The sequence below is a fragment of the Chaetura pelagica genome, unplaced genomic scaffold (genome assembly GCF_000747805.2).
Source record: "Chaetura pelagica isolate M959 unplaced genomic scaffold, ChaPel_1.0 scaffold67, whole genome shotgun sequence".
Taxonomy (NCBI): Eukaryota; Metazoa; Chordata; class Aves; order Apodiformes; family Apodidae; genus Chaetura; species Chaetura pelagica.
The window spans coordinates 2,547,434-2,562,941 of NW_009954107.1; the positions used below are offsets into that span (position 1 = coordinate 2,547,434).

General features: G+C 40.6%; 1 protein-coding gene across 1 annotated transcript in view; it reads left to right on the forward strand.

Moving 5' to 3' along the window:
* Nucleotides 1-266: 266 nt before the first annotated feature.
* MTUS1 (microtubule associated tumor suppressor 1) overlaps nt 267-15,508 on the forward strand; it is a 93,629-nt gene continuing 78,387 nt past the window's right edge. Inside the window, exons 1-2 of the mRNA XM_010002478.1 lie at nt 267-2,315; nt 5,117-5,312. Of these exons, the coding sequence (XP_010000780.1) occupies nt 267-2,315; nt 5,117-5,312 (2,245 nt within the window). The remainder of the gene's footprint in view (nt 2,316-5,116; nt 5,313-15,508) is intronic.

Consider the following 15,508-nt stretch of genomic DNA (forward strand, 5'->3'; position numbering starts at 1 on the left):
GATTCAAAGGCTAAGAGCTTAAGAGTGCTTACTGTCTTAAAATCCTGATTTGGCTCATTGTTTTTCATTTCTTCTTAATTCCAGAATTTTTGAACCCTCTTGGGAAATAGGAAAACAAAGAACTACCTTTTAAAAAATATTTCAGAACAGTTGACACCTTCCAGGGAAAAGCTGATATTTTTTTTCTGCAAAGTTTGGAAGAATCTGCGTTCTCTGTGATTTTAAATAAGTATAAAATGACAACAGCTTAAACTTCAGCCTTTAAAATGAATGCTGAAAAGTCAAATGACAAAGCAAAGAATGGCTTGAATTCTACCTTACTTATACGGGATGAAAATGGAAATAGCTACTCATGTGACAGAGCTACACCTTCCTCAAAGAACTGTGCCACCAAGATACATGGTAACTCATCTGACCAAAATATAGTGACTGAGAATGAAGTTTACACTGTTCTTGAAAGTCAGAGTGATGTCACAAGTTTTCTTTTAAAACAGCAGTGTATTGAAGCACTTAATCTGCAGAAGACACCTGATAAATATGACTGCACAGGAGCTCTGTTGGAAGCTGGAGATGCTGCATGCAGGTCTTCTGTGACTGAACAGACTTCCATTTATCCTTTGAACTGTGACTTGAAAGAAACAGCAAACTTCCAGAAAGGCGATGTTGCTGTGGAAAAAATGCAAAATCAGAGTATCAAACCATCTGTGCCTTACAGTCAGACTGACTTTAAGTGTGTATTACCTCTTCCTGCGTCAGGGCAGAACATGCAGTCCCTTTTGAAGGACAGGGCACATTGTCACCTGAGCATATTGGATGCTACTAATGTTATAGGTGAAACTCAGGAAACTGATCAAGATGACATGCACCTGAGGAAAACTCTTATCTCTTCTCAAGCATGTATGAGAGAGAGGTTTGGTAGAACTAGCTCAGGAAGAACACCTAATTTCCACTCTACAATAGTGGCTTCAGAAAGCCCAGACGATGCCGATTCAGAACTTGAAGTGTGTTGTCCTGCCTCTGCAGGTGTTGAACACCATCTAAAAAACACTGACAAGATTGATAAAGAATCACAGGAAACAGAAGCACAGTACATAAAACTAGCTGCTGGGTGTATAGAACCCTACAGGCAAGATGCATTATCGCCAGGCATTAAGATAAATGAAGATGGCCAAGTGAAATCCTTTCAGGATACCCCTGAACATGATGAACCTAGGAATTTCAATGCTGAAACATGCATGGGTAGTCCTGCAAATAATGTGCACCTTCTCCTGGAAGATAAAATGAATGGAGAACAAGTATCAAAGAAAACCAGTGAATCCTTAACCAAAGAGCAAAGTGTCTTTGAAAATGTTGCTCTTCAGGATATGCACATCTCTTCCTTATCTTGCAGTGTACCAAAATTGAAGAGGACTGTAATGCCTGACCTGAAATGTGAAGCAACTTTTTTGGTCTTCAGTCCCATGGCTGATGAAAGTAATGCTGCTGTATGTACTTCAACCCCCAAAGAACAATCAAAAAATACGACTTTCTGTCTTTCAGCATTGTCAGAGCTTGGAGACAAGACTCCTAAACTAAGATCCAATGGCGCATTTGTAGGAGACCACAACAGAAGGCCTTTGCTTAAAGCTAATTCAGGTCAGACTGCAGGAAAACCAGTGGGCAAGTCTCCTGTTGTGTCAACAATAACCAAAGCAAAGAAATCGGAGATTGTTAGTTTTCCCAAACCTAATTTCAAAAACGTGAAGCCAAAGGTTATGTCTAGGCCTGTGCTACAGTCAAGAGATAGTGCATCATTAAAACAGTCCCCCCAGGCCCCACAGTTATCGGCTGTCTCCTCATCTTCGCCGGCTACTCCCCCAAGGCAATTGTCCCCCTCTATGAAAGTGCTGAAAAAGAAAGTAGATCTAACTAAAGACACTAAAGTGGAATTGCCTGGGAGTAAGCCCCATAAGCTAAATCTTAACAAACACCTCATCACTAGCCAAGTTGTACGTGCTACAGCACATCCCAGAAATGCTTCCCACAAGGCTTCCAAGACACCTGTGTTAAAGCAGGTTCCGGAAGACACTGGCAAAGCAATCTCTACCCATTCAGCATGCTCCTCAGTTTCTGCAGTGCTTCCAAAGTGCATAGAGAACTCAAAAGAGATGCTAAATGATAAAATGGAAAGTTCAGACTCTTCAGTGTATTCATGTGCTCAAAACACCTACCTGACCGGAGGTGAAAAAGAACAAAGAAGCAACATGGGAATTCTGGAAGGAACCTTGTTAAAAGATGTGGCAAATGAAACGCTTGAGCTGCATTCTGCTCCTTTGGTAAGCTTGTTTCTGCACATGCTTGTTTCTGTTTTGTGCATTTGGAAAGAGGGAATTCTGTATGGCATGGTGTTGAATGGAAATTTGGGAAGGAGTTCTGTGTCTACAAATCTAACTGTAATGTTTATTTTTGGGCTGAAGGCTTTCCCTTAAGGGCAGTGAAGAAGTAACACTTTACAAGCTGGTTGCACTTGGCCTCAAGTGTGATTTAGTGTCTTCAGTCTTCATCTTATTCCATGACATAAGTTTGATTTTGTTGGGGTTTTTTTTTGTAAAGTCTTTGTTTAGACAACATGGTAAGATTTCTTATAAAGCAAACAGGTCTTAATTTAGTCAAATTGGTTTTATTGCATAGCATAACTTGGTGAGGTTTTTCTAAAAATGGCTTTTAATATGCACTTTTATCAAAGTAATTCTAGTGATGTTGTATCTCTAAATAGAGATAAATTGCTATTTTCAGTATTTTCTTTCAAATCATGCTTTAGAAATAAACTACGCTTTTAAATTTTACTTAAAGAAATGCTGTGCATATATTAACAATAAGTCTCTCAAAACCCAAAGACCAAAAAGCTGGTCAAGAGTTTTATTTTTAACATCTTAATTGAACTGTCTGCTCTGAATAATTTGGGTGTTTGTGTATTTGAAGTAGAACTGGGGCTCATTAGAACAGTTAAGAGTAGCCAGGAAATATTTCTCATGCAGAGGGCATATACCTGGTTTGGGGCAGTCAGCCAGCTGGAAGGTGCAGACTTCCTGGCTGGGAGGTATATGTGTACTGGTTGGTTGGGAAATATTTTGGGACGAGTCAGCTGCCTGTCAGGAGCAATGTGCTGCTTTCAAATACTCTGAAAGAAGTGTAAAAGAAAAGGCAGCGTGAGAAAGAAGAGAAGAGCTTCAGGCTTGGGTCAATCAAGACCTCAGGAGGCATGGTAAGGGTGCAGATTTGGAGTCTTGATGCTATGTGGAGATGTGTAGTTGCTTGGTAAAGAATTAATCTTGAGATTAGGTGCAGTCTTGTAATTGAGTGGCTTAATTAGAGTTTGGGGAGGAAGAAATTTTGATGTAAAATGACCTCTGTAACCTCTTGAGTGTGCTTGTCATTAGCAGTCATTAGCTTCAAACTAATAGTTTTGTGTTGCTGAAGGCCATTCAGGAGATGAATTGCTAAGTTGAGTTGCTAAGCATCTGCCCATATTTAGTGGTTGTCATGGTGGTCTGATGAGGTTCCTGCTAATTGGTAACATAGCCCCTATTTTTAGAAAGAAGGACCTGGGGAACTACAGGCCAGTCAGTCTAACCTCTGTGCCTGGCAAGATCACGGAACAGATCCTCCTAGAAAATCTTCTAAGGCACATGGAAAATAAGGATATTATTGGTGGCAGCCAAAATGGCTTTATTAAGGGCAAATCATGCCTGATCAATCTGTTGGCCTTCTACAACAAGGCTACAGAGATGGTGGATGGTGACAGAGCAACTGACATCATCTACCTGGATTTGTGCAAGGCGTTTAACACTGTCCCACATGACATCCTGGTCTCCAAACTGACAAGACATGGATTTGACAAATGGATCACTTGGTAGATAAATAATTGGCTGGATGGCCTCACCCAGAGAGTTGTGGTCAATGGCTCAGTGTCCAAGAGGAGGCAAGTGATGAGTGGTTTTCCTTAGGGATCACTATTGGGACCAGTGGACATCTTTGTTGGAAACATAGACAGTGGGATTGAGTGTATCCTTAGCAAGTTTGATGGTGATACCAAGCTGTGTGGAGTAGCTGACACCCTAGAGGGAAGGGATGACATCCAGAAGGACCTTGACAGGCTGGAGAGGGGGGCCAGTGCCAACCTCATGAAGTTCAACAAGGCCAAGTGCAAGGTCCTGCACCTGGGTTGGCACAACCCCAGGCATAAATACAGGCTGTAGGGAGAATAGCTAGAGAGCAGTTCAGAGGATAAGGACTTGGGGATGATAATAGATGAGAAGCTTGACAGGAGCCACCAGTGTGTGCTGGAGCCCAGAGACCCAACCACATCCTGGGCTGCATCAAAAGAAGTGTGGCCAGCAGGGCCAGGGAGGTGATTCTGCCCCTGTGCTCTGCTCTGGTGAGACCCCACCTGGAATACTGCGTACAGTTCTCGTGCCCTCAGCACAGGAAGGACATGGAGCTGTTGGAGAGGGTCCAGAGAAGGGCCACAAAGTTGATGAGAGGGCTGGAGCAGCTCTGCTATGAAGACAGGCTGAGAGAGTTGGGGCTGTTCAGCCTAGAGGAGAGAAAGCTCTGGGGAGACCTTATCACTGGAAGGCCTTCCAGTACCTGAAGGGGCCTACAGGAAAGCTGGGGAGAGGCTTTTCACCAGAGAGGGTAGTGGTAGGACAAGGGGAAATGGTTTTAAACTGAAAGAGGGTAGATTTAGGTTAGACATCAGGAAGAAATTTTTCACCATGAGGGTAGGAAGGTGCTGGAAGAGGTTACCCAGGGAGGTTGCTGATGCTCCTTCCCTGGAGGTGTTTAAGGCTAGGCTGGATGAGGCTTGTGCAGCCTGGTCTAGTGTGAGATGTCCCTGCTCATAGCAGGTGAATTGGAACCTGGTGATCCTTAAGGTCCCTTCCAACCTTAACAATTTGGTGATTCAGTGATTCTTGAGGTTCTGAGCTGCAGATGTGGACAATGTGGCAGCAAACAGTTAAGCATATCTCTTACCTGTCTGGTCAGTATTTAATTACACAGATATTAGATCTTCAGTTTCTCACAGTAGCAGTGTGTAGATTTTGTTGGTTTTTGTTTAATTATTTTAAAACAGATGCCTTCTGTGAAAGATGGGACAACACCAGAGAAAAACACACTGAAGAAAGGCCCAATCACACTACGAAGGGTATCAACTCCCAAGGTTAAAATGGTGCCATCTGTGTTGCCCTTGAAGAGAGGATGTGAAAGTAAAACTATGAGTACCATGAAAGCACCTTCTCACAAAGGAGCTGTTCTGTCATCAAGCTCTGGTAAGATAATTTTTCACTGGAATACTACCATTTAACCAGTTTCTTAAAATTAGGATGTTGCGTTTAATGTACTTCCTGACAGAACTTGCAGGGTGGTACAGAGTTGTATTTTTGCTGCTAAATATGATCCTCTATAAATCACAAATTGCTAGTATAGGAGGAAAAAAGGTAGGTTATACCTCATAATTGTAAAATGTCATCTTGTAAGTAATGTCTTTAGGAAGGTGTGGTGCTGTTTGAATAAACAATATTTAAATATTTATGTTCTGGTTATATAACAGTAATTTGTGGAATTACTACTTAAATTACTTGAAAGGTGTAAAAGTGAAGAGGAGAAAACACAGAGCTCAGGTACAAAGCAGATATGATAAGCAAGTGTATGCTGTTCCAAGGGGAATGAGCCTTTATTTTAGGACACAGCATATTTTGTTCAATCTAATTTTGGTACATCTCTATAATTTCTAGAAAGCGGAGGACATAATTGAAGGAGAGACTACTGCTTGAGCTGCTAATTAGGCTCAGACTTTAATACCAAGGGGCCAGGAGGCACTCACACAACTAGTCTGTAGGCTGCTGTTCAAATCTTGTGACTGGAAACTAAATGCTGTTAATGTAGAGATTCGGAAGTGCTCCTGTAGGTAGTGCTTTTTTAACCAAATGTGGCAATATAGCTAGTAGAAAAGGTGGCCTGACTATAAATGACTACACTATAATACACTGTAATTTGGAAAGTGTGCACACCCAGGTATAGCTAGTAAAACCTGTTTATTTTTTTAACCCACTCAATCTAAGATTATAAACAATCCCAAATACCCTTCTTAATTATATACAGGTGGTGAAGCATGGTAACATCTGTATCTGTAGTACGTTATGGGATAAGTCCCTTAAATAAAGTGGGTATAGTGTATTCTCTGATTTAATCCTTGCTAGTATGAGAGACTTGCTCAGTCAACTAGGTACCTACCTGTAAGCCATTGATTTCTTGGAAGACTCCTCATCTCTAAGTACTATTTTAGAGCTTTCCTATCTGTAATTGTGGTCTTAGAAGAACTGAGATGGATATGTTTATTTGTCTCTTAGATTAATAATTCAGAGTAGATTTATAACACCCATCACTTGAAATAAATGTAAGCATGGCTGGGTTATAGGACTAACTTCTTCCCTTCATAAAAAAAAATCAGATGTATTTTCAGAGGTAGAAATAATTTGCTGTTGCAAATAAAAATCTTTACTTCTCAAGTCTCTTTAGCTAAAGCTGTCACTCCCTAACTCATGTATATGGAAATTATGGTAGTCAGTAGAATACCTTCCAAACTTTTCCTATTTGAAAAAGGCTGCTTAAGGTGAAAGCATGAAGCAGCACCTCAACATTTCAAACTTATCTGGAAAGAATCTAATGCTGCCCAGAAGAGGAATCTTTTCCATGCCCTCTCTCTAGCCCCACTGTCTATGCACGCTGTTCTAGCTCATCTTACCCTTCATTTTGCTTATGCAGTGTTTTGGTGCTACAAAGTAGGATATGATGCATTAAACTATATTGAGTTTGCTTTCCCATCTCTTGCCAAGAGCTTTCATAAATATGGTTCCTTGCTCCCTGGTAAACATAGTACTGATGCAAATCAGAGGTTGGGAGTACAGAGTAGGAGTAGAAAGGATGAGGAAAGGTAGGAGTTACTTAATGCTACCAAAGCCCTGCTGTGTTATGCGACCACACCTTTTGGGTAAACCCTAGCCACTGCTGCTCACCTATCTGTTTTTAAAGTTTTTTTCTAGTAAAACTCTATATAAATTTACTGTGGCCAAGTGGCAGCTTGTAACTAAAGCAGTTTTCTCTTTAGCAAAAAAGCCTTCCTGTAGGGAGTAACCGCTTCTTAGAGTTTAATTCATTTGAGCATTTTGGTATTAAACTTGCACCTTGATATAATCTGAGCATTACAGATAAATAACTTTGTAGCCATGCAGTTGTTGTCTGTCAGGATTTCTCCAGACTATCAACTAGCTAAATTCAGGATGCATAGGGCTTTTAGAGGTCACCTAGTCCAGGTCTTCTGTCTGAAACTGGGTCAGCAATTAATTCAGACTAGGTTGTTCAGGTATTTGTCTAGCTGAGTTGTAGAAATGTTCAAATCCTAACAACCATGCTGCTGTCCTGAGCGGCTAACATGAATGCGTCGAACTCTTAACCAGTTGCTGGTTGTCTTTGGGTGCCTGGGCAAGATGACAAATCAGTGTAGTAAGTCCATTAAATACTCTGAACAAGAGAATTGATAGCATACCTCTGCTTCATGTCTCACAGGTGTATGTGGAGGGAGAGGAGTCCATCTGTTCAAAGTGTATTAGTATATGTAGTATTCCCAGAATAATCAAGAGCTCATGAGCAGTGGATTATATCATGCACTGTCATTTTGAGTGGGAAGCAGGAAACTTCCCTACAGCCAACAGAGAGAGGAAAAATATGTCCTGTATAAAATACCAGTTGCAACTTGGTATAAGTTGAGATTCTGGTAAATTTTTTTATTATAAATGTAAACTTTCAGTGGTAATGCACTAACCTAATAGGAAGCATTTCCTCTAAGAAAGTTCCTTGATCCTCTGCTAAGCAGAAGACAGGAGAAGAGAACTCACATCTTAAGCATTGTATCTTTGTGAAATAATTTGCTGAGAATGATAAAATAGGAATAACTTTTATACTTTTTTATTTCAAAATTGTTGCTGGCCACTAGTCAACAGTATTAGTGACTTAACTCAGTGTACCAAAGAGGTTTTTGAATGGCAAAGCCCCATTTCTGCAGCAAACCTATAAATCAGGTCACAGCTGCAAGCTAGCTGCCTCAAAATGATTTCTGTAACTACTGGTCTCCATTTCTCCGTAAGAGAATGGCCTGCAATGACATGCTTATTCTCAAACAAACTTCTTAATTCTTTACAGAATTCCATGCTGGTGTGCATAAATTCCTGTAGAATTGGATTGCAGGCAGTATACCTTTGGTATGTTAGTTTTGCACCAGTGAAAACATTTATTAGAATTCAAGACACAAAGTGTTTGAGCTACCTGGTTTGTACTGGAAGGCGTGTGTAATTTTGGAGACCTGGTTCAGGACTTTGAACCAGTCCAGAAATCAAAGCAACTATTGTTTTTGTTCCCGGCACACACACATAGCCTTCTAATTGGATGTACATAACCACTGTGGAGGAGTAATAGCCTGATAATAGTTGAGGTATTATGGTTTGGGAAGGGTCATGTCTTTCACTTTAATTGGATGTGTGGAAGGGAACTGGAGAAGACAAGGAGATTTGGTGGTCCCATGGAATGTCACTCTAAGTTCTTGTACTGTCAGCCTGCTCCAGCAACCATGTGCTACCACCCATGCAGCTGGATGGAAGCACTTACAGTTTAAGCCACAGAAAATGGTTTGCTGTTTGTTTGAATAGCATAAAATAGGAATATAAATTCTTTGCTTTATATATAAAAATATAAATGCCCACTACTGCTGTTTTTTTTCTTAGTGTTGCCTGCAACCTACCTATAAGCATATAAAAGAATGGAGCTTTAACTGCCATTTAAGATTTCTTATATACTAATACTTCACTTACACTTCTGCCTTAAAATAAGACCATTGCTTTCAGTTATTTCCCACTGTATGAAAATTCATACTGTTGATGTCAGCTGTGAGAGTTCCATCAAGCCTTATATGTAACTGGAACTATTTGGGGATATCAAGGCATGAATAATATTATTCCTCCACTCCAGCTGAAGATTTCAATAAATAAATGGAAACCCTGTAAGTCATCTTTGTAACCAAAATGTCTTTCACCACCTGACAGTTACTTCTGACACTTCAGGTACCATTTTGTCTCTGACTCAAGTCAGTAATAATGAAGTAGAACCCTGTGCTTTACTAATCTTTTCCATGAGTCTAGTCCAGTGGTATGCCCTCTTTTGCTTGCTAGTATTTTCATAGCATTTAACTAGAGTAATGAAAGCTTAGGTGTAAAGAAACTGTCTGAATTCTGTGGTGCCTTGAAGATGATTTTGGACAAGTGAGACCTTTTTCTTATGAAAGATCATACTGAAGGACTTTTCCAGTCTTGTTCAGCTAACTAAAGCATGGGAAAAGTAATTCCCCATATGCTATAGGAAATATGTTAAAGTTGCATTAGACTACAGAAGGTTTGGTCATACTTTGAAATACTGATTTGCTTCTTAGTTCACACATGCTAAATTATTTCTGTTGCATTTTGGTGTGATGTTATACTTAAATGTGTAGTTCGGAGAAGCTTCTGAAGCTAGAACCCGAGTAGGCCATAACAGATGAAGGCTGTTAATTTTTTAGCATTGTTGCTATTTATTGCACAAAGAAAGGCTTTTCAGATGGAAAATTGAAACCAATTGGTTACAATGGGTTTTCATACAGCTAGAAACTTACATAAACTTGGTAATTCAAGACTTTTTGGTATAGCCTTTCACAATATTAGTGAAGCACAGTGAAAGCAATTTAGTATCCATATGTGTTCTCACAATCTGTATTCTGACACTGATCCAGGAGCTAAACCAAACTTGGTTACTGCAAATCACTTTTCAGCTTGTGTATTATTCCTGCTATCTACCATGTGACTCTTTCAAGTTGGATTGCCATGCTGCCAAGAGGAAACAAAGTATTTTAAAAGGCAAACATAACTTACAGGTTTTCTGGCCAGAATGTTCAGATTTTCTCAAAATGCTGAACTGCAGATTTGCTTCAAAGCTAGCCCATATACTTTCTCATTAACAAATCCGAAATATACCAATCTATAAATCAAGCTTTGAATTTAATATCAAATACTCTTGATGCTTTTTGTTATTTTGCAGAACATCCAGGGTTTTTTATGGATCCTAAAGGCACGTTCCTCATACATGAACTTACCCAACAACATTTTTTGTCCTTCTAACAGTATGATATAAAGCTTGTCTATCATCCCTCTTTGGCAATCCTCATTCAGAGAGCTCCCCTGCGCTCACTTCCTGGTCATCCTCAACAGGAGTGGCTTGCTGGAAGCTGCCTGGAGGAGTGTGTATGTCCTTGTGCTAAGCATTAACTTCTAAGCCTCTGCCCCAGGTGTTGGTTATTTGGGTACAGAATGGTCAATTAATATTTCGAAGTCAGAAAGGAGCCATAAAATGATGCAATCTGAATTCAGCATAATCACTTTTGTGGGTGGCAACTTCTGAAAATTAATTTATTCCGAACCCTACGGTATTTCCAGTATGCTGACTTCCAGCTTCCAGAATGAGTATTTAATCCTGTGAGCTTTGTTTCTGGTGCCATCAGGATTATACACAGAAAGTTTTCTCATATGTTTCCAGACTTCTTACTGGTGTTTTGTAGTCACATCAGGGTTTTAATGTGTTATACCAACAGCAAGAAACATGACCATACTTGCAGAGGGTGTTACTAACAGTCCACATATCAATGCTGTCAGAAATGTGGATGCATCTGTAAGAACATTCTCCTTTGGGAGTGAGGTGTGCACCACTTCCCTGCAGGGGAATTTCTTGGTACCTTGTCATTTACTTGCAAGGACATGCTGGTGTGTCTTTAACTCTTCACCTGTATTGGTTAGTTGTGAATTCTCTCAGAGTGAAGATAAAGGAGGAGACAAATAGGAATCCTTCCTTCCTGAAGAATGTAATTTTTTTTCCTACGGTGAGGTTCCTCCTTCATGCAAGGAATGCACAAACCTGTGCAGCAGAAAATTTAGAATATTCTTAGATAATGTGGGTATAAAAGCTGCAAACTATCAAAAAAATCTCAGTGTGGAACATGAAGGAGTTTACACAACATGAGGGTGGTACAAAGAGCTAGACAATAATGAAAAGTGTAATTGGATGAGGTTGGTGGTGTTCTTTTGCCTCAGAATTCCTTGTACTACATTGATTTGACTTCTTTTATTGCCTACCACTTGTAAACAGGCAGAACTTCCCAATAGCTGATGGTTGGGGTTTAAGTCAGGATGCAAGCAGCTTAGAGTAGTCTCCTGGCAAAGCTGGAGTGGGCTTTGCTACCACTGTGCAGCTGCCTTGCAAAGCTGGTATAAAGCTACATGCCATTCAGAGACTGGCTCTGTCTGGGCTTGTGGGAGATGGCAGCATGACTATGTGGACATGGTCTCTCATGGAGCTGCTATAGTTCAGCCTACAAAAAGTAAAAAGCTGAAATTGAGCAAATCCAGCAGGCAGCATGGTGGCAGGTAGTATGGAAGGTGGAGAGAGCAGGTGTGAGTTTGGCTTTGAGGCTGGGGATGAGAAGGGCTCTTCCTAGGTGCTGGAGAGATCAAAATGCAAGACATTGAGCCCAAGGAAAGACCAGGAAAGGAGGAGTCTCTTTGGTTGTGGGAGGGTTATCTAAGAAGTAGTCTGCCAAACTGGGCCAAATAGGAAGGGAAAGAAGTGAAATTTAATAGTAGATTTTACATGATTGTTATTCTTTCCTTCTCCCCCAAACTGAAAACATCCCAATCACTTCTCTTACAGTGGGAGTGGTTTGAGAGAATGAAAAGAGTTAGTTTGGTTGTTTGCAGGCTCACAGAATTTTCATGGTTGGAAAAAAGACCTCTGAGATCCCTGAGTCCAGCTGTCCACCTAGGCAGGAAAAAAGCAAACAAAAACCAATGCCTCCAAGGATGGTGACTCCACTACCTCTCTGGGCAGCCTGTTCCAGTGCCTAACTGAAGAATTTTTTCTTAGTATCTAGTCTAAACCTCCCCTGGCACTACTTCAGGCCATTTCCTCTGATCCTGTTGTTACTCACTAGGGAGAAGAGGCCAACCCCCACCTCCCTACAGCCTCCTTTCAGGTAACTGTAGAGGGCAATGAGGTCTCCCCTCAGTCCTCCTGTTCTCCAAACTAAACAACCCCAGTTCCCTCAGCTGCTCCATGTAAGACTTGTTCTCCAGGCTTCATCAGCTTGGGTGCTCTTCTGTAGACACACTCCAACAACTCAATGTCCTTGTGTTGGGCACTTCTTGGCCCCTCACTGTAGTAGTTGAGGTCCAGCCTCACCAGTGCTGAGTATAGTGTCACAGTCATGTCTGCTCCTGCTGGCCACACTATTCCTGATGTTGGTCAGGATGCTGTTGGCCTTCTTTGCCACCTCAGCACACTGCTGGCTCTTGTTCATCTGGCTGTCAACCACACCCCTAGGTCCTTTTCTGCTGGGCAGCTTTCCAGCCACTCTTCCCCAAGTCTGTGACTGAAGAGCAGGACGCAGCAGTTCTTAACTGCTGATATAATGCTCTGCACCACTGCTGATCAGTTTTCTAGTTTTAGTCTGAAAATATTGAGCTGCAAGTGGAGGAACACCTACCCATGTGGCTGCTGGAAGCCTAGTTATGTTTGTGGCATCAGTTTGCTGCTGGTTCCTTGATACCAGTGCCAAAGAAGAGCACTTTCCTAAAGATTGTAGGTGTATGGGAACAATATTGTGGAAGTCTGCATCAGATGGGGAATTAGTAATTGCCTTTATATGTAAACTGTTCTCTGATCAACTGTTATTCCCTAAACAAATAAATCTCTCTCATGTAAATATTTCAAGTCCCAGCAGTAACTGAACATTCCGTGTCTTGGTCCATGTTTATGTTTAGCAGTTCAGGCATTGCTAGCATTTTAACACAATTGTGTCCTGTCTTTGGCAAGTAATTTGAGACTTTAAAAGGAAGTGAGAACTACAAAGAGATTATTGATAAATCTTCAGCAGAATTACAAAACACACTGTGACCACTCTCTAATCTATGAAGGGGCACTGATACCTATAGCATAATATAGTATCAATAATATTACAGAATAGCTATCAGGTAACTTGGGGAGCTTGCAGCCATCAGAAATCTGTTAGTATTGCTGCTGCTTTACAGTGCTCAAAATAGCTACTGTAAACTCTCTTCTAACTTTAAGATCAGTCTGCTGGAAACAATACCAAAGTCCAGTTTGTCTTTCCATTATTTACTCGGTCCTTTCAACAGATGCCAAGAAACAGCATGTTTTATTGAAAGTGTACTTGTCTTGCTTTATAAAGACCTTGTACTTTAGTTTTAGACTGTTTTTTTTATCATACTTTTTTTTTTTTTCAAAGCTAAGAAATTTAGCACTTCTAAAATAGACCCTTCTGGATTTCTAAAGTCAGGAAAGTTTAAGACAAAAAAACCAAAATTCAGCATACTCAAGAGATAAGGCAATGAAAGGCCAAACCAACTATTGAAGTTAGCCTTAGGGTTAAAAAAAACCAGCAACAACAAAAACATTCTTTCAAAGATTCCTTTTGAACTGAATCTGTCCTAAGTTTTTGTTTGGGAAAGGCCTTCAACCACTCATTTCCAGGCATCCTATAACTGTGAATGTTAGTTGCTCTGTGCTCAGTTCTACATGTGAAATGTGTCCATATGGTTTGAAATGGTGGACACTGAATCTCAGAATTGGTAAACATGTATTCAAATTTACAATCTACCTGGTGTCAACAAAGGCCCAAGTTCACCACTACCAGTGGTTTGTTCTCTCAATTTTAATGTTTTAGGCTTCAGTGCTATTTAAAGGAAGCCTTAATTTATTCTTGACAATAATCACCTGCGAGGGATTAATATAAGAGGATGATTATTTAAGTAAGGATATGAAGTCTGACTTCAGATCTTCTTGAAAAATGTGCTTTTCTCTTTGTTTATTTCCATTCCACTACAAGATATACTTCAACATACTTGAAGTAACATGGTTGTTGCATAGAGACTTTTTTTCTAAATAACTGCCAACTCATTACCTCACTGTAGAGGAATGTGATATTTCTAGTATTCCACTTTAGTGACTAGATTAAATAACTGATGAAAGCCTGTTACTTTGATGCTATTGCTTGTTGTCTTATATTAATGTTTTACTAAATATCCTGCTTTTGTGTTTATTTTTAGTATGTTTGTTTATATACAGTATTTTCCTGCTTCTGTCTTAAAAACCTTTGCATTTAATTCTGTGCAATTCCTTTCTTAGGGAATGGCACTTATAAAAATATTTTGTGAGACCATTGTTCATAGTTGAAGTAACACTTAGAGTAGTTGCTTAATTGTCTTGTGTTATGACTTGAAGTTCTCCCTCAAAATGGGCTTTTAAAAAATATTTTTGAAAGCTTGAGTAATTACTTTAATAAAAGCCATGCAGAAAAGCACTGAGCAGTAGAAGAGCTGAGAACAGAGTGAAGGTCATTTGTTTGATGTTCTTCTGAAACTGGACATCCTAGAGCTTGCTGAAGAAAGCAGGATTTCATTCCTCTACCTTTTCAACTGGATGAATGAGTTTAGCACAATAACCAATCAATCTTTAAATAAGAAGATGCAGCTGACAATCCTAGCACAATAGCCAATCAAGCATGTTACCTTAATCTTTAAATAAGAAGATGCAGCTGACAATCTGTATTTGTTCCTTTAGCTGCATTTTGAAATGTAAAGCATTAATTCACTAAGTCATACAAACTTAGCATCCAGTGTTTGTACAGCAGGCCTTTTCTTGTTTATTGGGGTTTGTTGTTTTCTGTTGTTTTTTTCTTTTTGGGGGCATGGAGTTTTACTCATTTTTTGCACTTTGTTTTCCTAAGAGGCTATTTAGACAAGGAATTTCTGATGGGTCTGGGTTAATTACTTTTCTGATATGTTGATCCATTAATGAAACGATCTTTTAGAAAACACTAAGTTTTAGAAAGCCATCAGATTTAGTATAAAGTTCAGATGTCACAGTTTTATTATTTTGTTTTTTGGTCACAGAATAGTAGGGGTTGGAAGGGACCTCTGGAGATCATCTAGTCCAAACTCCCCTGCTAGAGCATTATTTAAGAAAAAGAATTCCTTTTCATTTGCTGTAAAATGTCACAATGTTGCAGGTGAAAGCTGCAAGGCAGGTGCTGAGTTGTGTGGAGGAGCAAGCCCGTAACTTCTGCGTGGTTTGTCCTTCGGATCAACTCGAGGGCCCCAGTAGGGCGCCCCAGGAGCGTTTCATCCCTGCCTGCTTGGGCAGTGCGGTGGCAGCGCTGCCTCGGGAGCCGGGCCTCGGAGTCAGGCCGATGCCCGAAGGGGCGGGGGTGGCGGGGCGGCTGGGAAGGGGCGTCCTGGGGCAGGTTCCCCGGGGCAGGTTCCCCGGGAGAGCGGCAGGGGCCTGGGGGGGGCTGGCCCGGCCCGGCAGGGCGGGCCGC